This window comes from Prionailurus bengalensis, chromosome E1, assembly GCF_016509475.1.
Source record: "Prionailurus bengalensis isolate Pbe53 chromosome E1, Fcat_Pben_1.1_paternal_pri, whole genome shotgun sequence".
Classification (NCBI taxonomy): Eukaryota; Metazoa; Chordata; class Mammalia; order Carnivora; family Felidae; genus Prionailurus; species Prionailurus bengalensis.
The window spans coordinates 39,685,492-39,710,142 of record NC_057347.1 but is presented as its reverse complement, the minus strand read 5'-3'; the positions used below and the strand labels follow the sequence as shown (position 1 = coordinate 39,710,142).

The following is a 24,651-nucleotide window of genomic DNA, read 5'->3' as shown; positions in this document are numbered from 1 at the left end:
GTTACTCCAGACAGCACAGGGGAAGTGCCCTGCCGTTCCGCACCACCCCAGGGACTATCCAAAATGACCAAACGGAAGAATTCTCCTCAAAAGAAACTCCAGGAAGTAGCAACAGCTAACGAAATGATCAAAAACGATTTAAGCAATATAGCAGAAAAAGAATTTAGAATAATAGTCCTAAAATTCATCGCTGGGCTTGACAAAAGTGTAGAGGACAGCAGAGAATCTATTGCTACAGAGATCAAGGGACTAAGAAATAGTCAGGAGGAGCTAAAAAAATTGCTATAAATGAGGAGCAAAATAAAAGGGAGGCGACCACAGCTCGCATTGAATAGGCAGAGGAGAGAACAGGTGAACTAGAAGATAAAATTATGGAAAAAGAGGAAGCTGAGAAAAAGAGACAAAAAAATCCAGGAGTATGAGGGGAGAATTAGAGAACTAAGTGATGCAATAAAACGCAACAATATCCGTATACTAGGAATTCCAGAAGAGGAAGACAGAGAGAAAGGGGCTGAAGGTGTATTTGAAGAAATCATAGCTGAGAACTTCCCTGATCTGGGGAAGGAAAAAGGCACTGAAATCCAAGAGGCACAGAGAACTCACTTCAGACGTAACTTGAATCGATCTTCTGCACGACATATCATAGTGAAACTGGCAAAACACAAGGAGAAAGAGAAAATTCTGAAAGCAGCTAGGGATAAACACGCTCTAACATATACAGGGAGACCGATAAGACTAGTGACAGACCTGTTACTGAATCTTGGCAGGCCAGAAAGCAATGGCAGGAAATCTTCAATGTGATGAACGGAAAAAATATGCAGCCGAGAATCCTTTATCCGGCAAGTCGGTCATTCAGAATAGAAGGAGAAATAAACGTCTTCCCAAACAAACAAAAACTGAAGGAATTCATCACCACTAAGCCAGCCCTACAAGAGATCCTAAGGGGGATTCTGTGAGTGAAATGTTCAAGGACCACAAAGTACCAGAGATATCACTACAAGCATGAAACCTACAGACATCACGATGACTCTAAACCCATAGCTTTCTATAATAACACTAAATGTCAATGGACTAAATGCTCCAACCAAAAGACATACGGTATCAGAATGGATAAAAACAACAAAACAAAACAAAACAAAACAAAACAAAACAAAACAAGACCCATCTATTTGCTGTCTACAAGAGACTCATTTTAGACCTGAGGAGACCTTCAGATTGAAACTGAGGGGATGGAGAACTATCTATCATGCTACTGGAAGTCGAAAGAAAGCTGGAGTAGCCATACTTACATCAGACAAACTAGACTTTAAATTAAAGGCCGTAACAAGAGACGAAGAAGGGCATTATATAATAATTTCAGGGTCTATCCATCAGGAAGAGCCAACAATTATAAATGTCTATGCACTGAATATGGGAGCCCCCAAATATATAAAACAATTAATCACAAACATAAGCAACCTTATTGAGAAGAATGTGGTCATTGCAGGGGACTTTAACACTCCACTTACAGGAACGGAGAGATCATCTAGACACAGGATCAATAAAGAAACAAGGGTCCTGAATGACACAGTGGATCAGATGGACTTAACAGATATATTCAGAACTCTGCATCCCAAAGCAACAGAATATACGTTCTTCTCGAATGCACATGGAACATTCTCCAAGATAGATCACATGCTGGCTCACAAAACAGCCCTTCATAAGTATAAAAGAATTGAGATTATACCGTGCACACTTTCAGACCACAATGCTATGAAGCTTGAAAGCAACCACAGGAAAAAGTCTGGAAAACCTCCAAAAGCACGGGGGTTAAGGAACACCTTACTAAAGAATGAATGGGTCCACCAGGCAATCAGAGAAGACATTAAAAACTATACGGAAACAAACAAAAATGAAAATACAACAATCCAAACGCTTTGGGACGCAGCGAAGGCAGTCCTGAGAGGAAAATACATCGCAATCCAGGCCTATCTCAAGAAACGAGAAAAATCCCAAATACAAAATCTAACAGCACACCTAAAGGAAACAGAAGCAGAACAGCAAAGACACCCCAAACCCAGCAGCAGAAGAGAAATAATAAAGATCACAGCAGAAATAAACAATATAGAATCTAAAAAGACTGCACAGCAGATCAATGAAACCAAGAGTTGGTTTTTTGAAAAAATAAACAAAATTGATAAACCTCTAGCCAGGCTTCTCAAAAAGAAAAGGGAGATAATCCAAATAGACAAAATCGTGAATGAAAATGGAATTATTAAAACCAATCCCTCAGAAATGCAAGCAATTATCAGGGAATACTATGAAAAATACTATGTCCTGCCAACACACTGGACAACCTGGAGGAAATGGACAAATTCCTAAGCACCCACACACTTCCCAAACTCAAACAGGAAGAAATAGAAAACTTGAACAGACCCATAACCAGCAAAGAAATTGAATCAGCTGTCAAAAATCTCCCAACAAACAAGAGTCCAGGACCAGATGCCTTCCCAGGAGAATTCCACCAGACATTCAAAGCAGAGACAATACCTGTCCTTCTCAACCTATTCCAAAAAATAGAAACGGAAGGAAAACTTCCAGCATTACTTTGATTCCTAAACCAGACAGAGATCCAGCAAAAAAAAGAGAACACTACAGGCCAATATCCCTGATGAATATGGATGCAAAAATTGTCAATAAGATACTAGCAAATCGAATTCAACAGCATATAAAAAGAATTATTCACCATGATCAAGTGGGATTCATTCCTGGGCTGCAGGGCTGATTTAACACTTGCAAATCAATCAATGTGACACATCCCATTAATAAAAGAAAAGATAAGAACCATATGATCCTGTCCATTGATGCAGAAAAAGTATTTGACAAAATTCAGCATCCTTTCTTAATTAAAAACCCTCGAGAAAGTCGGGATAGAAGGAACATACTGAAACATCATAAAAGCCATCTATGAAAAGCCCACAGCTAATATCATCCTCAATGGGGAAACACTGAGAGCTTTCCTCCTGTGATCAGGAACACGACAGGGATGTCCACTCTCACCACGGTTGTTTAACATAGTGTTGGAAGTGCTAGCATCAGCAATCAGACAACAAAAGGAAGCATCAAACATCAAAATTGGCAAAGATGAAGTCAAGCCTTCACTTCTTGCAGATGACACGATATTATACATGGAAAACCCGAAAGACTCCACCAAAAGTCTGCTAGAACTGATACATGAATTCAGCAGAGTCGCAGGATACAAACTCAATGTACAGAAATCAGTTGCATTCTTATACGCTAATAATGAGGTGACAGAAAGACAAATAAAGAAACTGCTCCCATTCACAATTGCACCAAGAAGCATAAAATACCTAGGAATAAACCTAAACAAACATGTAAAAGATCTGTATGCTGAAAACTATAGAAAGCTTACGAAGGAAATTGAAGAAGATATCAAGAAACGGAAAAAGATTCCTTGCTCATGGATTGAAAGAATAAATATTGTTAAAATGTCAATACTACCCAAAGCTATGTACACATTCAATGGAATCCCAATCAAAATTGCACCAGCATTCTTCTCAAAGCTAGAACAAGCAATCCTCAAATGTGTATGGAACCACAAAAGACCCCGAATAGCCAAAGTAATTTTGAAGAAGAAGACCAAAGCGGGAGGCATCACAATCCCAGACTTTAGCCTCTACTACAAAGCTATAATCATCAAGACAGCACGGTATGGGCACAAAAACAGACACATAGACCAATGGAATAGAATAGAAACCCCAGAATTAGACCCACAAACGTATGGCCAACTAATCTTTGACAAAGCAGGAAAGAATATCCAACGGAAAAAAGACAGTCTCTTTAACAAATGGTGCTGGGAGAACTTGACAGCAACACGCAGAAGGATGAAAGTAGACCACTTTCTTACACCATTCACAAAACTAAACTCAAAATGGATGAAGGACCAGAATGTGAGACAGGAAACCATCAAAACCCTAGAGGAGAAAGCAGGAGAACACCTCTCTGACCTCAGCCGCAGAAATTTCTTACTTGACACATCCCCAAAGGCAAGGGAATTAAAAGCAAAAATGAACTATTGGGACCTCATGAAGATAAAAAGCTTCTGCACTGCAAAGGAAACAATCAACAAAACTAAAAGGCAACCAATGGAATGGGAAAAAATATTTGCAAATGACATATCGGACAAAGGGCTAGTATCCAAAATCTATAAAGAGCTCACCAAACTCCACACCCGAAAAACAAATAATCCAGTGAAGAAAAAGGCAGAAAACATGAATAGACACTTCTCTAAAGAAGACACCCAGATGGCCAACAGACACATGAAAAGATGCTCAACGTCGCTCCTCATGAGGGAAACACAATCAAAACCGCACTGAGATACTACCTCACGCCAGTCAGAGTGGCAAAAAGGAACAAATCAGGAAACTATAGATGCTGCCGAGGATGTGGAGAAACGGGAACCCTCTTGCACTGTTGGTGGGAACGCAAACTGGTGCAGCCTCTCTGGAAAACAGTGTGGAGGTTCCTCAGAAAATTAAAAATAGATCTACCCTATGACCCAGCAATAGCACTGCTAGGAATTTACCCAAGGGATACAGGAGTGCTGATGCACAGGGGCACTTGTACCCCAATGTTTATAGCAGCACTTTCAACAATAGCCAAATTATGGAAAGAGCCTTTAAATGTCCACCAACTGATGAAAAGGATAAAGAAATTATGGTTTATACACACAATGGAATACTACACGGCAATGAGAAAGAATGAAATATGCCCTTTTGTGGCAACATGGATGGAACTGGAGAGTATTGTGCTAAGTGAAAAGACTGTTATGCTAAGTGAAATAAGTCATACAAAGACAGATACCATATGTTTTCACTCTTATGTGGATCCTGAGAAACTTACCAGAAGACCATGGGGGAGGGGAAGGGAAAAAAGAAAGGTTAGAGAGGGAGGGAGCCAAAAGATAAGAGACTCTTAAAAACTGAGAACAAACTGAGGGTTGGTGGGGGGGTGGGGGGTGGGAGGGAGGGGTGGGTTCGTGATGGGTATTGAGGAGGGCACCTGTTGGGATGAGCACTGGGTGTTGTTTGGAAACCAATTTGACAACAAATTTCATATTAAAAAAAGAATAAGAAACAAAAATAAAGCAATGTCTTCCACAAGATAAGAGCATCTGGAGAAATAAAACCAAACATACATGACACCAAGGTTAACACTTCATGAACTATGAAGCATGGCAGTGATGGGAACCATACAGATAATTGTCTGCCACGGTTGTAGGGTAGAGGACGTGATCCAAGGTAGAAACATCCAACAAAATCCAGTCCAGTGGCTAGAAATCAGCAACGTCATATAAATATACAGCCGTCCCTTTTGCTCAAAACTGCCCCACAAAAGAGGGCCTTTTCTTCTTGTCACATGCAGATCATTACTCATGCCACTGACCATTGGAAGAAATGCACCACCAAAAATAGGACGGCCCTTATCCTACCCGCTAGGGGATACAGGAGGGAGAGTACGAAATGTAATTGCAAATGCCACCTATCACGTGACAGCCCACGGTGGAGGAAGATGAGGAGAAAGTGGTCAGGAAGATGCCAGTGGGTGTGAATCAGGAGGAAACACAGACCAGAGAGAATTCATCACATCGAGAAAAGAAATTTTGTTTCCCACAAGTTTAAACCATTACATGCACAAACATTATTGTGTAATTTGATAATTACTTAATATTAGGTAAACAAACACAAGGAAGATGTGTTGACAACTCACCATGGACGGACACTATATAAGAGGCCATGGCACCAGGAGACGTCAGACTCAAGCCCCTCACTCTCCTGGAAACCATCCCAGAACTTCCACCCTCTGACACCATGGTCAACTCCTGTTGTGGCTCCGTCTGCTCTGACCAGGGCTGTGGCCAGGAGACTTGTTGCCGCCCCAGCTGCTGCCAGACCACCTGCTGCAGGACCACCTGCTGTCGCCCCAGCTGCTGTGGCTCCAGCTGCTGCCGCCCCTGCTGTGGGGGTTCCAGCTGCTGTGGCTCCAGCTGCTGCCAGCCTTGCTGCCGCCCCACCTGCTGCCAGACCACCTGCTGCAGGACCACTTGCTGCCGCCCCAGCTGCTGTGGTTCCAGCTGCTGCAGGCCCAGCTGCTGCATCTCTAGCTGCTGCCGGCCCTGCTGTGGGGGTTCCAGCTGCTGTGGCTCCAGCTGCTGCCAGCCCTGCTGCCGCCCCACCTGCTGCCAGACCACCTGCTGCAGGACCACCTGCTGCCGCCCCACCTGCTGTGTGTCCAGCTGCTGCCGCCCCTGCTGTGGGGGTTCCAGCTGCTGTGGCTCCAATTGCTGTGGCTCCAGCTGCTGCCAGCCTTGCTGCCGCCCCACCTGCTGCCAGACCACCTGCTGCCGGACCACCTGCTGCCGCCCCACCTGCTGTGTGTCCAGCTGCTGCCGCCCCAGCTGTTGCTAGACCCCCTGCCACCACCCACCAACCTGCTCTAGTGGCTCTTGCTGCTGCTGAGTGCCCTGACCTGCACCCTGCTGTTTTCGTCAGCCAATCTCCTTCATGTCGTCCAACGGGGAGCTGAATCATGTGAGGCCAACTCTAAAACCTCAATTCCCAGTGATTTTCAACTGGTTGGCCTTGGAATATACCTCCCTACCACCCACTCCCTCCTCACCTCCTTGTTACTAACTCCACCGCAAATCACTACAAAGATTGTATTATCTGATATAGGTTAATGTGCCACTCTGATTGATGTATCACCTACTGCCAGATTTTCTAATATGGAGATGTTTCTGTATATCAAATAAATCTTGATTTTCCAGGCACTAAATATAAGAAATCGTGTCTCATTCTTTTTCCTTCTTCAATGGTCACCCTTAGCTGCCAGGTCTTCTATTCTCTGCACAACGAGCAGATCATAGCAGGCGATTTCAGGATTTTCACTTCTATCACCTCGGCGCTTCCCACGCAAACAGTGTAGGATGGTGGCTTGCAGCAAGCACCTGGAACTCTGCGGAGGGCTCAGTCTACGTGAAGGAACGTATATCACAGGACAGAGCAGGGAAGGCAAGTGCCTGGGAGAAGCGTTCGAAAGGTGGCCAGTAGTTGGTGGATAAGTGCTCTAGCCTCTTTCCCCTTGAGTGGGCGTGTGAGACCAGAGGGCCTCAGTAGCACTGAACGAACCCCCGATGCCCACAAGACTCACCTGCTCTTGAAATCAACCTGGATTGGTTTCCACCCTTCCCTGGATCACTTCACAGTATCCCTAGAGCACTACTTGGGACCACCTCCCAGACAATCTACTTGCTCTCAAGCCTCTGTTTTGAGCTCCGACCCTGAGGTCGACCTGACACCAGTGTTCCAAGTCTCAGTAACAGTGCCTTCAAACATTTCCCTATGATATGAACGGTCACTGATTGACACCGTGGGCTCTCGACCTTATTCTCCGCTGAACCACTGAATCTTTTCATAGGATGTTGTTTCTTCTCACTGTTTGTACACACTTGGTTTTAGACTTCCTGTGTCCAATTCTTGGAAGATCATATATCCCAAAGGACCGCAGACACTCCCATGAATAAAACAGCTCACCATGTTAGGAAGTGTCTCTCTCAAGGAGGCTATGCTTGAGGCGGACCGCACCAAACTGCGATTCTCACGTTGCATTCAAAACACCAGAGCCTACAACGGGTATTCCTGCATAAGTACTGCATAAGGAAGGAGGTGCTCTCAGGACACCCAGTGCAAAGCGGAGTCCGCACAGGGGAGTAAAAGAAGCTAAGACAAAGGGTGCTTTCGGTTCAACTCCGCCCTCGTATTCTGACCCACACATGAGGGGTGTGTACTGGGCCACAGACTTGCTCATCTTAGTGGAAAAAGCGGCTGGGCCTTTGTGCTCCTACGTCAACATCCTTTGGTGAGTGGAAAGGAGGGAGAGCAAGAACTCCAGGTGTCCCCCACGCCAGAGCCTGAGACAGTTACCTGCAGATAGTGCGTGATCAGTGTGAACCATGCGTAGCCCACACTCGCACTACCTTGTGGATGACGGCATGTATGGCAAAGAGAATCAGAATGGGATATCGTATACCTACTCCTGGTTCTGCCCATATCTATGCATTTCTCTCAGTAACCTTGCTCCAGGTCGTTTGCCACAGTTTCTATAAAAACCTAGAAGATGAGAGTTAACGGGCAGCTTCTCTGCTCCTTAGCTGACTTGCCTGGTTCAGTACCAAGTTCCCCATTCCTGAGAGTCCTGAACCCATGGTTCCTGTGTCCTCTTTAGGCTATACTATTTGCCCATCTGCAGTTAATGCCGTGAATAGGAATACCACAAATGTCCCTGCAGATCACCTGAATGCTAAAAATTTTCCCTGTGGCCCCTGTAGCTCCTAACGTTGACTGCTGCCTTCCTGGCACTAGAAACCCAAAGGGATGAGGTGGCAGCCAGAATTTTACTTCCAATCACATCTACCCACGTGCCTTCCAATGAGCTTTCCTGTCTTAGAGCTGAGACCTTTAGAGGCACACAGCCTACAATTATGGTAGAAGGAGGCACAAATTCCCCCCCTCTCCCAGGGATCATTGGGATGAAGGTAGTGGGGAAACTTCTCCTTTAACTCTCACATCTAGATCAGTGTATTCAAATAGGGGCCATGAAGGATTCTGGGTATCCAGCAATGAGTTCAACTCAGATCCCATGTCCAACAGCCTGCAAACATGAGTATTTCAGCTTGCTCTGAGACAATGGCTGTAGATTCCTTGGGCAAGGACTAAAAATTCTTTGATGTACGCTTCCTATGGTCTTCAGTCTAGAGAGGACCTCATCTTAGCCATCTCTATCTTTGTGTTAATGGTTTCCAGGTCTGTGAAAAGTGGAACTTAAGGTCTGCAAACTGTGTCAGGAATCATGACTTTCCATGGGATCAATGACCTCAGCCTTTGTTCTTTTATTTTTATGTTCTTTTAATTACACACACACACACACACACACACACACACACACACACACACTTATATAAAGTCGAACCTGATTTGGCTGTCTATATCCTATTATAAGAGACACCATGCTCTATTATCCATATTGATAGATCGCTGAGAGTCACATATCATTCTGCCCCCTTTGTCATTCCAACCTTGTTGGCAAGCACATAATTATACCCACATTACTTCCTACAATTAAGTGCTGCCGCATGGACCCTGTCATTCAGAGGTATGACCATCCCCATTACCCTTAGGGAGCATACTTTGGTCACAGAATTCCCTACCACAACCTCTAACTTTAGAGAATAGGCACTCCTTTCCCAAAGATGCTGCTGACATTGGTACTTGATGATTCCTTAGTAGCATGGTAAACAGAGTACCCCAGACCCTCCTAGGGAATGGCTATGTGGGCTTTGTGACCTTATGACTACATCCATTTTAGCATTTCTATTTCTCTCTGTACCTTTTGATCCCTCCCTTCTCAACTGTGTGTGCCGTGGTCCTAGGTAAATCTGTACTGGTTATCTATTGTTATGTAACATTACCTCAAAATTTAGCAGCTTAGAGTAACACTCATTTATTTTCTCTGTTTCTGTGGATCCAAAATCCAGGTATGGCCTACCCAGACTCTCTATTTCATAGGATTTCACAAGGCTGCACTCAAGGTGCTGGCTGGCACTGGGGTCTCATCTGAAGCCTTGCCTGGGGAAGAATCCACTGCCAAGTTCACTTATCTGGTCATCAGAATTCATTTCCTCACAGGCTATAGGAGGGAGGACTTCAATTCCTTGCTCGTTGTTGAATGGAGACTGTGCTCAGTTCTTTGCTGCAAGGATCTCTCCCACATAGGACCTGGCTTCATCAAAGTCAGTGACAGAGAGAGAAAGAGTTCGCATTAAGATGAAAGTCACAATCTTTTGTCACTCAATCACTTGATGATGCTGTCATATCTTGTGGCTTAGAAGCCAGTTACTTAAGGGGAGGGAGTTACATGAGACCCTGAACACCAAGAGGTAGAAATCATTGGGTCTTCTTGGAGTCTGCCTATCAGAACTCTTACATAATGCTGAGTGAAAGAATTAAAACACATTTACAGTAAGATTTCATTCATATAAAAATTCAGAAACATGGGAAATGAAACTATATTTTTAGGTGTGTATACCTAGGTCATAAAACTGTAAGGAAAATACATTAAAGGGTTACTTGAAAAGTCAGCACAGTACTCATCTGTAGGGTAGAAAAAGGACTGTGGTTAAGAGAAGGCATTTCAAAAGTCTTCTTAGTTGTAACAATGTTCTATTTCTTGAGTCAAGCTATGGGTGCATAGATGTTTGCTCCATAACTATTTTTTATCATTCATGCTTGTATTTTGTATGTGTTTCAGTTTATGTTCATTTTACATAACATGAAATCGTTTTTTGAAAAATTTAGGGTGAACTGAAATGCATACTCTATTGAAGATTTAAAATGAAAAACAAGCGTGGGGTGCCTGGGTGGCTCAGTCAGTTGAGTGTCGGACTTCAGCTCAGGTCACGATCTCACAGTTCATGGCTTCGAGCCCCACACCGGACCCTATGCTGACAGCTCGGAGCCTGGAGCCTGCTTTCAATTCTGTGTCTCCTTCCCTCTCTGCCCCTCCTCTGCTCACACTCTGTCTCTCTCTCTCTCAAAAATAAATAAACATTAAAAAACTTGTTTTTTAATAAAATGAAAGACAAGCCTAAGGAATGCTGGTTTCCCTACCATGAATTTTCTTGGTAATAGTTAAGGTAAGTCTTGGTACTTCTCTAGTACAACACTGAATGAACTAGTGATATATGCATCAACGTTTATGATTCTCACAGGTATAAGACAAGTTAACAGTATCAAAAAGAAGAGATATTACATACACTATAGTACTAGTATACAGTAAAACCTTGGATTGCGAGCATAATTCATCCTGGAAACATGCATGTAATCCAAAGTACTCCTGTATCAAAGTGAATTTCAAGAACCATTGGGCTCAGTTGTGAGTATGTGAAATTTGGCATCACATACTACTTGTGTTGCAAGACATCGCTCCTTTATCAAGTTAAAATTTATTAGAAATCTTTGCTCATTTTGCTGAACTTTTGCAGAACAAGTTACTAGCAGTCCAAGGTTTTGCTGTATATACTACATATTATTGGAAAGTCTGTATCAAGACAAATCTATAATGAAAAATATATTAAAACACTGATTGCCTCTATGGTATTGGGGACTTTAATATGGAACTTTCTGATATAATGGAAATGTTCATTTGAAAGATGTGGGGATTGCAAGGTCCTGCTTCTGTGTATCAAAACTTAACACTACGGATGACTAAACTTAGAATTTGTGTATTTCAATCTGTGGAAACCCCACTTAATTTGTAAAATACATCATAAAAGGTAAACGAGAAACCGTGACTTGTTAATTTATGAATAAATCTAAGTCTTTAGCAAACCATTATCCTGGCTGATTTGCCTTAAACACAATTCTTTTAAATTATACAACTGTGAACTCCTTTGATGTATCTCTCCATATTATGTTGCAGTTATCTATATGTGTGTGTGCAGTGGGGCTTCTCAGTAGTCTGTAAATTCCTGGGGAAGAGACCCAAAATCATATTTGTGACATCAATAACTGCAGTGTGTGTATCTCAGATAATCCACTCAACAAGGTGGCTTCATAAAAAGGAATGAACTTGATAGAGGCACGTCCTCAAAGCTTCAACAAACAGAAGAAAGGAGTAGGTCTCTATGGGTTGTCCTTGGGCATTCAGGATCAACACCATCTGGGTACTGGTTAGAAATGCTGACCCTCAGGCTCCACCTGTCTTCAGATCCTCTGGGATTTGTCCCAACCATATTTAATAAGCCCTTCAGATGATTTGCTGCATGCTCAAGTTGGATTATCACTAAATGGAGAACAATTAGAAACACTAACTAAATGAACTTGAATTGACTAAAATCCACGAACATTTTGAATGTATCCAAACAAAAGTGTGCTACAGATTTCCTAACTACACAGATAAGTTCTGAGGACAGGCACATTCTGATTATTCAACATCTGCATTGCTTCAGTGAAGAATATGTTTAATAAAGAATGAGATAAGAATAAAAAAGAGGCTGTGTCTTCCAGAATCTAAAAACCATCCAGAGAAATGCAACACAAAATACATGACGGCAACATTAATGCTCAATGAACTACAAATCATGACAGTGACGGGAACCATAAAGGTGACTGTCTGCCATAATTGGGGGTAGACAGCATGATCCAAAGTTAGAAACATCCAAGAAAACCCATTCCGGTGGCAGAGGTCAGCAACATCACATGCTCATAGGCAGCTGCTCCCTTCCTCACTGATCAACAATGACCCACAAAATTGGAACTTTTCCTCTTCTTGCATGCCTACTCCATCCTCTGCGGATGTGATTTCCTCCCCACTGATCACTGGAAGAAATGCACAACCAAAAACAGGATTGCCTTCATCCCATCCAGCTGGGGGATGTAGCAGGGAACAAAAAGATGTAATTGCAAGTGCCACCTATCACATGAAGCCCTCTGGGAGAAAGATGAGGAAAGACTGGTCCAGAAGATGCCAGAGGGTATAAGTCAGAAGGAAAAGCAGACCAGATAGAATTCATCAAATCTAGAAAAGAAAATATTGTTTCCCTCAAGTTTAAACCATTACATAGACAAACATTAAAGTGAAATATCATAATTACTTAAATATTAGGTAAACAAACACAAGGAAGATGTGTTGACAACTCACCATGGACGGGCAGTATATAAGAGGCCAAGGCGCAAGGAGACGTGAAATTCAAGCTCTTCACTCTCCTGGAAACTATCCCAGAACCTCCACCCTCTGACACGATGGTCAACTCCTGTTGTGGCTCCGTCTGCTCTGACCAGGGCTGTGGCCAGGAGACTTGTTGCCGCCCCAGCTGCTGCCAGACCACCTGCTGTAGGACCACCTGCTGTCGCCCCAGCTGCTGTGGCTCCAGCTGCTGCCAGCCTTGCTGCCGCCCCACCTGCTGCCAGACCACCTGCTGCAGGACCACTTGCTGCCGCCCCAGCTGCTGTGGTTCCAGCTGCTGCAGGCCCAGCTGCTGCATCTCTAGCTGCTGCCGGCCCTGCTGTGGGGGTTCCAGCTGCTGTGGCTCCAGCTGCTGCCAGCCCTGCTGCCGCCCCACCTGCTGCCAGACCACCTGCTGCAGGACCACCTGCTGCCGCCCCACCTGCTGTGTGTCCAGCTGCTGCCGCCCCTGCTGTGGGGGTTCCAGCTGCTGTGGCTCCAACTGCTGTGGCTCCAGCTGCTGCCAGCCTTGCTGCCGCCCCACCTGCTGCCAGACCACCTGCTGCCGGACCACCTGCTGCCGCCCCACCTGCTGTGTGTCCAGCTGCTGCCGCCCCAGCGGTTGCTAGACCCCCTGCCACCACCCAACCTGCTCTAGTGGCTCTTGCTGCTGCTGAGTGCCCTGACCTGCACCCTGCTGTTTTCATCAGCCAATCTCCTTCATGTCGTCCAACGGGGAGCTGAATCATGTGAGGCCAACTGTAAAACCTCAGTTCCCAGTGATTTTTCAACTGGTTGGCCTTGGAATATACCACCGCACCGCCCAATTCCCTCCCACCTCTTTCTTATGATGTCCATCCCAATTCAGCACAAAGGTTGTATTTTCCCTGATATACGATAACATATCATCCTACCTGATGTATCTGTTACTGCCCGATGTTCTGTATGGAGATGTTTCTATATAGCAAATAAATCTTAACTTTCCAGGCATTAAATATAAAGAATCGTGTCTCATTCTTTTTTCCTTCGTGAATGGTCACCCTTAGCTGCCAGGTCTTCTATTCTCTGCACAACGAGGAGATCGTAGCAGGCGATTTCAGCATTTTCACTTCTATCACCTCAGTCCTTCCCATGCTAACAGTGTAGGATGGTGGCTTGCAGAGAGCACCTGGAACTCTCTGCGGAGGGCTCGGTCTACATGAAGGAGCAGATCGCAAAGGACACAATAGGGAAGGCACGTGCCTGGGAGGAGCATTCAAACAGTGGCCAGTAGTTGGTGGATAAGTGCTCTAGCCTCTATCCCCTCTAGTGGGACATGTGAGACCGGAGGGCCTCAGTAGCACTGAACGAACCCCCGATGCCCACAGGACTCACTTGCTCTTCAAATCAACCTGGATTGGTTTCCACCCTTCCCTGGATCACTTCACAGTATCCCTAGAGCACTACTTGGGACCACCTCCCAGACAATCTACTTGCTCTCAAGCCTCTGTTTTGAGCTCCGACCCTGAGGTCGACCTGACACCAGTGTTCCAAGTCTCAGTAACAGTGCCTTCAAACATTTCCCTATGATATGAACGGTCACTGGGTGACACCGTGGGCTCTCGACCTTATTCTCCACTGAACCACTGAATCTTTTCATAGGATGCTGTTGCTTCTCACAGCTTGTACACACTTGGTTTTAGACTTCCTGTGTCCAATTCCTGAAAGATCATGTATCCCGAGGGACAGGAGACACTCCCACGAATAAAACAGCTCACCGTGTTAGGAAGTGTCTCTCTGAGGAGGCTATGCTTGAGGCGGACCGCACCAAACTGCGATTCTCACGTTGCATTCAAAACACTAGAGCCTACAACGGGTATTCCTGCATAAGTACTGCATAAGGAAGGAGGTGCTCTCAGGAGACCCAGTGTAAAGCGGAGTCAGCACATGGGAGTAAAAGAAGCTAAGACAAAGGGTGCTTTCAGTTCACCTCCACCCCCGTATTCTGACCCACAGATGAAGGGTGTGTACTGGGTCACGGACTTGCTTGTCACAGAGGCAAAGGGGTTAGGCAATTGTACTCCTACCTCACTTTCACTACATTTTGACATCCTCTGATGGGTGGAACGGATGGAGAGAAAGAACTCCAGGTGTCCCCCACCCCAGAGGCTGAGACCCTTACCTACAGTGTGTGATCAGTGTGAGCCACTCATAGTCCATACTCACACTACCTTGTGGATGAGGGCACATATGGCAAAGAGCATCAGGATGGGATATTGTATACCTACCCCTGGTTCTGCTCATGTCTGTGGATTTCTCTCATTAACCTTGCTCCATGTGGTTTGTCACAGTTTCTGTAAAAACCTACAACATGAGGGTTAGAGGGCAGTTCCGCTCTTCATTTAGCTTCCTTGCCTGGTGTTGTGACCAAGGTCCCCATCCCTGAGAGTTCTGAACCCATGGGTCCTATGTCCTCTTCAGGCTACACTACTTGCCCATCTGCAGTGAATACCGGGATTAGGAATACCACAAATGACCCTGCAGATCACCTGAATGCTAAAAATATTCCCTGTGGCCCCTGTAGCTCCTAACGTTGACTGCTGCCTTCCTGGCACTAGAAACCCAAAGGGGTAAGGTGGCAGCCAGAATTTTACTTCCAATCAGAACTACCCACGTGCCTTCCAATGAGCTTTCCTGTCTTAGAGCTGAGACCTCTAGAGGCACACAGCCTACAATTATCATAGAAAGAGGCACAAATTCCCCCTAGTGGATCATCCAGATGAAGGTAATGGGGAAAGTTCTCCTTTAACTCTCACATCTAGATCAAGGTATTTAAATAGGGGACATGAAGGATCATGGGTATCCAGCAATGAGTTCAACTGAGATCCCATGTCCAACAGCCTGCAAACCCATGAGTATTCCAGCTTCCGCTGAACCAATGGCCATAGACTTCTGGAAGAAGCATGAAAGAATTTCTATGATACGTACTCGTGCAGCCCTTCAACCTAGAGGACTGGCCTCTCCATTTGTAGGTTAATGGTTTCTAGGTCTGCTAATAGCCTGACTCCGCCAACTGTGTCAGGGAACATGACTTTCCATTGGATCAATGACCTCAGCCTTTGTTCTTCATTCTTATGTTCTTTTAATTACACACACACACACACACACACACACACACACACACACACACCTATATAAGGAATAAGGAATATAAGAAATATAAGGAATGAAGACCTTGGTCACTGTGCCAGGCAAGTCAGCTAAGGAACAGAGAAGCTGACCATTAACTCTCTACTTGTAGGTTTTTGTAGAAACTGTGACAAACCACCTGGAGCAAGGTTAATGACAGAAATGCACAGACATGGGCAGAACCAGGGGTAGGTGTATATGTCTGTGTGTGTTTGTATGTGTGTGTGTGTGTGTGTGTGTGTGTACGCGCGCGTGCGCACACGCACACGTGCGTGTAGGCTTTTGCGTATATGAGGGTGAAACTGAGTTCTCTGCCTATATCCTATTATGAGGGAAACCATGCTCTATTATCCATATTGATAGATCCCTGAGGGTCACATATCATTCTGCCCCTTTGTCATTCCAACCTTGTTGGCAATCACATAATTATACCCACATTACTTCCTACAATTAAGTCCTGCACATGACTCAGTCATTCAGAGCTATGACCATCCCCATTCTTCCTAGGGAGCACAGTTTGGTCACAGTATTCCCTACCACAACCTCCAACTTTAGACAATAGGCACTCCTCTCCCAATGCTGCTGACACCGGTACTTGATGAGTCCCTAATAGCGTGGTAAAGAGAGTGCCCCAGAACCTCCTAGGGAATGGCTACGTGGGCTTTGTGACCTTATGACTATACCCATTTTAGCATTTCTATTTCTCTCTGCTCCTTCTGATCCATCCCTTCTCACCTGTGTGGGCCGTGGCCCTAGATAAATCTGTACCGGTTCCCTACTGTTATGTAACATTACCTAAAAATTTAGTAGCTCAGAGTGACACTCAAATTTATTTTCTCTCTTTCTGTGGATCCAAAATCCAGGTACGGCCCACCCAGACTCTCCATTTCATAGGGTTTCACAAGTCTGCACTCAAAGTGCTGGCAGGCACCAGGGTTTCATCTAGGTATGCTCTGCGGAAGAATCCACTTCCAAGGTCACTTATGTGGTCATTGGCAGGATTCAATTCCTCGCAGTCCACAGGAGGGAGGACCTCACTTCCTTGCTGGTCGTCGAATGAGACTGCGCTCAGTTCTTTGCTGCAAGGATCTCTCCCACACAGCGCCTGGCTTTATCAAAGCCAGTGAGAGAGGGAGAAAGAGTTGGCATTAAAATGAAAATCACAATCATTTGTAACTCAGTCACTCGATATTGTCATATCCTGTGGACAGAAGCAAGTTACTCAAGGGGAGGAAATTACATGAGACTCTGAACACCAAGAGGCTGAAATTAATGGGCCACCTTGGAGGCTTCCTACTAGAACCATTACATAATTGAGTGAAAGAATCCAAACACATACATAGTAAGATTTCCTTATATAAAATGTGAAAACATTTAAAAGAAAACTCTATTGTTTCCGGGTCATACCTAGGTAATAAAACTATAAAGAAAATAGATGAAATAGTTACTTGAGAAATCAGCATAGTAGCCATCTATAAGATAGAAGGAGAATTATGACCAAGAAACGACATAGGAAGAGCCATCTTGAGAGCAGTGTTCTATTTCTCGACTCAAGTGTTGTGTATACAGACGATTTGCTCCATAATGATTTTTGTACTTATATGTTTTACACGTGTTAGTATATGTATGTTTTCCACAATAAGAAATTTTTTTGAAAACCAGGAGGAACTCAATTTCTTACTCTGTTTATGTTATTAAAAATGATGAGCTTAAATGAAAGTTGGTTACCCTACCATGAAAGTAATTGGTAATAGCTATCATAAACCTTGGTACTTTGTTAGGACAGGTCTGATCTAGTGATACCTGCATCAACATTAGCATGTGCCAAGCTAAGTGGAGGACAGAACAGAAATTATACTATATTATCATTTGTTTGGAGTTCTAGATCAAAACAATGTGACGGTGAGAAATGTATTGAGACGGCAATTGCCTCTGGTACCAGGGAGTTTACTAAATGACAAGTGGGGACTTTTTGGTCTAAGGCCATGTTCTTCTTCTTGATAAATGTGGGGATTACATGGATGTGCATCACTCTTTGAAAACGTGTCGCACTGGATGAATACAGTCAGGATTTGTGCATTCCAATGTGTGTAAATTTCACCTAAAATTTATAATAAATCATAAAAGTAAGTGAGAAATGGTGACTACAATTATTTATGAATAAAATCTATGTCTTTACGAAACTGTCATCTTGGCTAATTTGCCTAAAACACAACTCTTTACTTAAATTACACTACTATTCCCACCTATGATGTAAGTGTTTCATATTTTATTACAGTTGTGTGTGTGTGTGTGTGTGTGTGTGTGTGTAATCTTTTCAGTTAACTGTAAATACCTGGGTAGGAGACTCCACATCACATCTGTAATGCCAGTAACTGTCAATGTGTGTATCTCAACAAATCCACTCAACATACATGCTTTAAAACCTGGCAGTAATTTGAGAGAGGCACTTCCCCAATGCTAAAATGAACAGAACAAAGTAGTAGGTCTCTATGTGTGGTCTTCCCGGATGTGTCTCAACCATATGTAATAAGTCTTTCAAAAGATTTGCTGTGTGCTATGTTGGACTATCACAAAATGGAGAATAAGCAGAAATAGTAACTAAAAGAACCCGAATGGACTACATTCCATTCACATTTGAAATAGATCCAAAAACTGTTTGCTGTAGATTTGCCAGCAAAAGGTAAATCCTCAGGAGAGGAACTTGCTGAATATTCAAACTTGTCTTCTTTTTTTTCCAGAATTGATGCAGAATAATGTTTTTAAGAATAAGACAAGAAACAGGGAGAAGATGGAGGCGTAGGAGTATGCTGGTCTCACCTCGACCTGCTGTTCACTTAGATTCCACCGACACCTGCCTAAATAACCCAGAAAACCACCAGAAGACTAGCAGAATGGACTCTCTGGAGCCAAGCATAGACAAGAGGCCCACAGAACAGGGTAGGAAGGGCGGAGAGGAGGGGCGGGCTACACGGACTGGCGAGAGGTAGCCGGGGGCGGTGGAGGGGAAGCCCTCCGGGCAAGGCAGAGCCCCCGAGTCTGGCTTGCAAAAGCGGAGGGGCCGGACTGCGTGAGTTCTGACAGCCAGCGGGACTTAACATCAGGCATGTTATAAGTCAACAGCTCTGCTCGGAGAGAGGGAGGGCGAGAGGACACCCGGAGGGAGAGGTGTTGAGCCCTGGAAGACAAGAGCTCAGCTCTGCGGGGAACAAAGGCGCTGGCCAGCGCCATCTACCTCTCCCATCCCCCAGCAAAAACCCCAAAGGGAACCAGTTCACCGAACTTGCTTGCACCGCGCAAACACCCAGCGCTGTGCTTCTGTGGATCCATCCCTCGGACGGGTCGGCCTCCCTCCCTGGTGCTGCAGGGCCCCTCCCTCAGGGGACCACCGACAGCAAAGCGAGCTGAGCCCGCCCCTCCCGCCCCTGTGCACCTTGCGGATCCACCCCGGGTAATACACCAGATCCCATGAAAGCAGCACCACAAGCCTGGCAGTGTGCAAGTAGCCCACACAGGGGCCACTCCACTCCACAGTGAGTCCTGCCCCTGGGCGAGGGGAAGATAAGGTACACACCAGTCTGACTGTGGCCCCAGCGGTGGGCTGGGGGACAGACATCGGGTCTGACTGCAGCCCCGCCCACCAACACAAGTTACTCCAGACAGCACAGGGGAAGTGCCCTGCTGTTCCGCACCACCCCAGGGACTATCCAAAATGACCAAACGGAAGAATTCTCCTCAAAAGAAACTCCAGGAAGTAGGAACAGCTAACGAATTGATCAAAAACGGTTTAAGCAATATAGCGGAAAAAGAATTTAGAATAGTAGTCCTAAAATTCATCGCTGGGCTTGACAAAAGTGTAGAGGACAGCAGAGAATCTATTGCTACAGAGATCAAGGGAATAAGAAATAGTCAGGAGGAGCTAAAAAAATTGCTATAAATGAGGAGCAAAATAAAAGGGAGGCGACCACAGCTCGCATTGAATAGGCAGAGGAGAGAACAGGTGAATTAGAAGATAAAGTTATGGAAAAAGAGGAAGCTGAGAAAAAGAGATAAAAAAAATCCAGGAGTATGAGGGGAGAATTAGAGAACTAAGTGATGCAATAAAATGCAACAATATCCGTATACTAGGAATTCCAGAAGAGGAAGACAGAGAGAAAGGGGCTGAAGGTGTATTTGACGAAATCATAGCTGAGAACTTCCCTGATCTGGGGAAGGAAAAAGGCACTGAAATCCAAGAGGCACAGAGAACTCACTTCAGACGTAACTTGAATCGATCTTCTGCACGACATATCATAGTGAAACTGGCAAAACACAAGGAGAAAGAGAAAATTCTGAAAGCAGCTAGGGATAAACACGCTCTAACATATACAGGGAGACCGATAAGACTAGTGACAGACCTGTCTACTGAAACTTGGCAGGCCAGAAAGCAATGGCAGGAAATCTTCAATGTGATGAACGGAAAAAATATGCAGCCGAGAATCCTTTATCCGGCAAGTCGGTCATTCAGAATAGAAGGAGAAATAAACGTCTTCCCAAACAAACAAAAACTGAAGGAATTCATCACCACTAAGCCAGCCCTACAAGAGATCCTAAGGGGGATTCTGTGAGTGAAATGTTCAAGGACCACAAAGTACCAGAGATATCACTACAAGCATGAAACCTACAGACATCACGATGACTCTAAACCCATAGCTTTCTATAATAACACTAAATGTCAATGGACTAAATGCTCCAACCAAAAGACATACGGTATCAGAATGGATAAAAACAACAAAACAAAACAAAACAAAACAAAACAAAACAAAACAAGACCCATCTATTTGCTGTCTACAAGAGACTCATTTTAGACCTGAGGAGACCTTCAGATTGAAACTGAGGGGATGGAGAACTATCTATCATGCTACTGGAAGTCGAAAGAAAGCTGGAGTAGCCATACTTACATCAGACAAACTAGACTTTAAATTAAAGGCCGTAACAAGAGACGAAGAAGGGCATTATATTATAATTTCAGGGTCTACCATCAGGAAGAGCCAACAATTATAAATGTCTATGCACTGAATATGGGAGCCCCCAAATATATAAAACAATTAATCACAAACATAAGCAACCTTATTGAGAAGAATGTGGTCATTGCAGGGGACTTTAACACTCCACTTACAGGAACGGAGAGATCATCTAGACACAGGATCAATAAAGAAACAAGGGTCCTGAATGACACAGTGGATCAGATGGACTTAACAGATATATTCAGAACTCTGCATCCCAAAGCAACAGAATATACGTTCTTCTCGAATGCACATGGAACATTCTCCAAGATAGATCACATGCTGGCTCACAAAACAGCCCTTCATAAGTATAAAAGAATTGAGATTATACCGTGCACACTTTCAGACCACAATGCTATGAAGCTTGAAAGCAACCACAGGAAAAAGTCTGGAAAACCTCCAAAAGCACGGGGGTTAAGGAACACCTTACTAAAGAATGAATGGATCCACCAGGCAATCAGAGAAGACATTAAAAACTATACGGAAACAAACAAAAATGAAAATACAACAATCCAAACGCTTTGGGACACAGCGAAGGCAGTCCTGAGAGGAAAATACATCGCAATCCAGGCCTATCTCAAGAAACGAGAAAAATCCCAAATACAAAATCTAACAGCACACCTAAAGGAAACAGAAGCAGAACAGCAAAGACACCCCAAACCCAGCAGAAGAAGAGAAATAATAAAGATCACAGCAGAAATAAACAATATAGAATCTAAAAAGACTGCACAGCAGATCAATGAAACCAAGAGTTGGTTTTTTGAAAAAATAAACAAAATTGATAAACCTCTAGCCAGGCTTCTCAAAAAGAAAAGGGAGATAATCCAAATAGACAAAATCGTGAATGAAAATGGAATTATTAAAACCAATCCCTCAGAAATGCAAGCAATTATCAGGGAATACTATGAAAAATACTATGTCCTGCCAACACACTGGACAACCTGGAGGAAATGGACAAATTCCTAAGCACCCACACACTTCCCAAACTCAAACAGGAAGAAATAGAAAACTTGAACAGACCCATAACCAGCAAAGAAATTGAATCAGCTATCAAAAATCTCCCAACAAACAAGAGTCCAGGACCAGATGCCTTCCCAGGAGAATTCCACCAGACATTCAAAGCAGAGACAATACCTGTCCTTCTCAACCTATTCCAAAAAATAGAAACGGAAGGAAAACTTCCAGCATTACTTTGATTCCTAAACCAGACAGAGATCCAGCAAAAAAAAGAGAACACTACAGGCCAATATCCCTGATGAATATGGATGCAAAAATTGTCAATAAGATACTAGCAAATCGAATTCAACAGCATATAAAAAGAATTATTCACCATGATCAAGTGGGACTCATTCCTGGGCTGCAGGGCTGATTTAACATTTGCAAATCAATCAATGTGACACATCCCATTAATAAAAGCAAAGATAAGAACCATATGATCCTGTCCATTGATGCAGAAAAAGTATTTGACAAAATTCAGCATCCTTTCTTAATTAAAAACCCTCGAGAAAGTCGGGATAGAAGGAACATACTTCAACATCATAAAAGCCATCTATGAAAAGCCCACAGCTAATATCATCCTCAATGGGGAAACACTGAGAGCTTTCCCCCTGTGATCAGGAACACGACAGGGATGTCCACTCTCACCACGGTTGTTTAACATAGTGTTGGAAGTGCTAGCATCAGCAATCAGACAACAAAAGGAAACATCAAACATCAAAATTGGCAAAGATGAAGTCAAGCCTTCACTTCTTGCAGATGACACGATATTATACATGGAAAACCCGAAAGACTCCACCAAAAGTCTGCTAGAACTGATACATGAATTCAGCAGAGTCGCAGGATACAAACTCAATGTACAGAAATCAGTTGCATTCTTATACACTAATAATGAAGCAACAGAAAGACAAATAAAGAAACTGATCCCATTCACAATTGCACCAAGAAGCATAAAATACCTAGGAATAAACCTAAACAAACATGTAAAAGATCTGTATGCTGAAAACTATAGAAAGCTTACGAAGGAAATTGAAGAAGATATCAAGAAACGGAAAAAGATTCCTTGCTCATGGATTGAAAGAATAAATATTGTTAAAATGTCAATACTACCCAAAGCTATGGACACATTCAATGGAATCCCAATCAAAATTGCACCAGCATTCTTCTCAAAGCTAGAACAAGCAATCCTCAAATGTGTATGGAACCACAAAAGACCCCGAATAGCCAAAGTAATTTTGAGGAAGAAGACCAAAGCGGGAGGCATCACAATCCCAGACTTTAGCCTCTACTACAAAGCTATAATCATCAAGACAGCACGGTATGGGCACAAAAACAGACACATAGACCAATGGAATAGAATAGAAACCCCAGAATTAGACCCACAAACGTATGGCCAACTCATCTTTGACAAAGCAGGAAAGAATATCCAACGGAAAAAAGACAGTCTCTTTAACAAATGGTGCTGGGAGAACTTGACAGCAACACGCAGAAGGATGAAAGTAGACCACTTTCTTACACCATTCACAAAACTAAACTCAAAATGGATGAAGGACCAGAATGTGAGACAGGAAACCATCAAAACCCTAGAGGAGAAAGCAGGAGAACACCTCTCTGACCTCAGCCGCAGAAATTTCTTACTTGACACATCCCCAAAGGCAAGGGAATTAAAAGCAAAAATGAACTATTGGGACCTCATGAAGATAAAAAGCTTCTGCACTGCAAAGGAAACAATCAACAAAACTAAAAGGCAACCAACGCAATGGGAAAAGATATTTGCAAATGACATATCGGACAAAGGGCTAGTATACAAAATCTATAGAGAGCTCACCAAACTCCACACCCGAAAAACAAATAATCCAGTGAAGAAATGGGCAGAAAACATGAATAGACACTTCTCTAAAGAAGACACCCAGATGGCCAACAGACACATGAAAAGATGCTCAACGTCGCCCCTCATGAGGGGAACACAATCAAAACCGCACTGAGATACTACCTCACACCAGTCAGAGTGGCAAAAAGGAACAAATCAGGAAACTATAGATGCTGGCGAGGATGTGGAGAAACGGGAACCCTCTTGCACTGTTGGTGGAACGCAAACTGGTGCAGCCTCTCTGGAAAACAGTGTGGAGGTTCCTCAGAAAGTTAAAAATAGATCTACCCTATGACCCAGCAATAGCACTGCTAGGAATTTACCCAAGGGATACAGGAGTGCTGATGCACAGGGGCACTTGTACCCCAATGTTTATAGCAGCACTTTCAACAATAGCCAAATTATGGAAAGAGCCTTTAAACGTCCACCAACTGATGAAAGGATAAAGAAATTATGGTTTATATACACAATGGAATACTACACGGCAATGAGAAAGAATGAAATATGCCCTTTTGTGGCAACATGGGTGGAACTGGAGAGTATTGTGCTAAGTGAAAAGACTGTTATGCTAAGTGAAATAAGTCATACAAAGACAGATACCATATGTTTTCACTCTTATGTGGATCCTGAGAAACTTACCAGAAGACCATGGGGGAGGGGAAGGGAAAAAAGAAAGGTTAGAGAGGGAGGGAGCCAAAAGATAAGAGACTCTTAAAAACTGAGAACAAACTGAGGGTTGGTGGGGGGGTGGGGGGTGGGAGGGAGGGGTGGGTTCGTGATGGGTATTGAGGA

At 43.8% G+C, this 24,651-nt stretch overlaps 2 protein-coding genes across 2 annotated transcripts; both read left to right on the top strand.

Annotated features, from left to right (window-relative positions):
* The first annotated feature begins 5,780 nt into the window (after positions 1-5,780).
* LOC122484748 (keratin-associated protein 4-3-like) lies at positions 5,781-6,829 on the top strand. The gene has a single exon (XM_043582689.1). The coding sequence runs from the start codon at positions 5,796-5,798 to the stop codon at positions 6,465-6,467; it is 672 nt and encodes a 223-aa protein (XP_043438624.1). The 5' UTR covers positions 5,781-5,795; the 3' UTR covers positions 6,468-6,829.
* Positions 6,830-12,794: 5,965 nt separating this feature from the next.
* On the top strand, positions 12,795-13,784 carry LOC122484747 (keratin-associated protein 4-2-like). The gene has a single exon (XM_043582688.1). The coding sequence runs from the start codon at positions 12,858-12,860 to the stop codon at positions 13,407-13,409; it is 552 nt and encodes a 183-aa protein (XP_043438623.1). The 5' UTR covers positions 12,795-12,857; the 3' UTR covers positions 13,410-13,784.
* Positions 13,785-24,651: the final 10,867 nt, after the last annotated feature.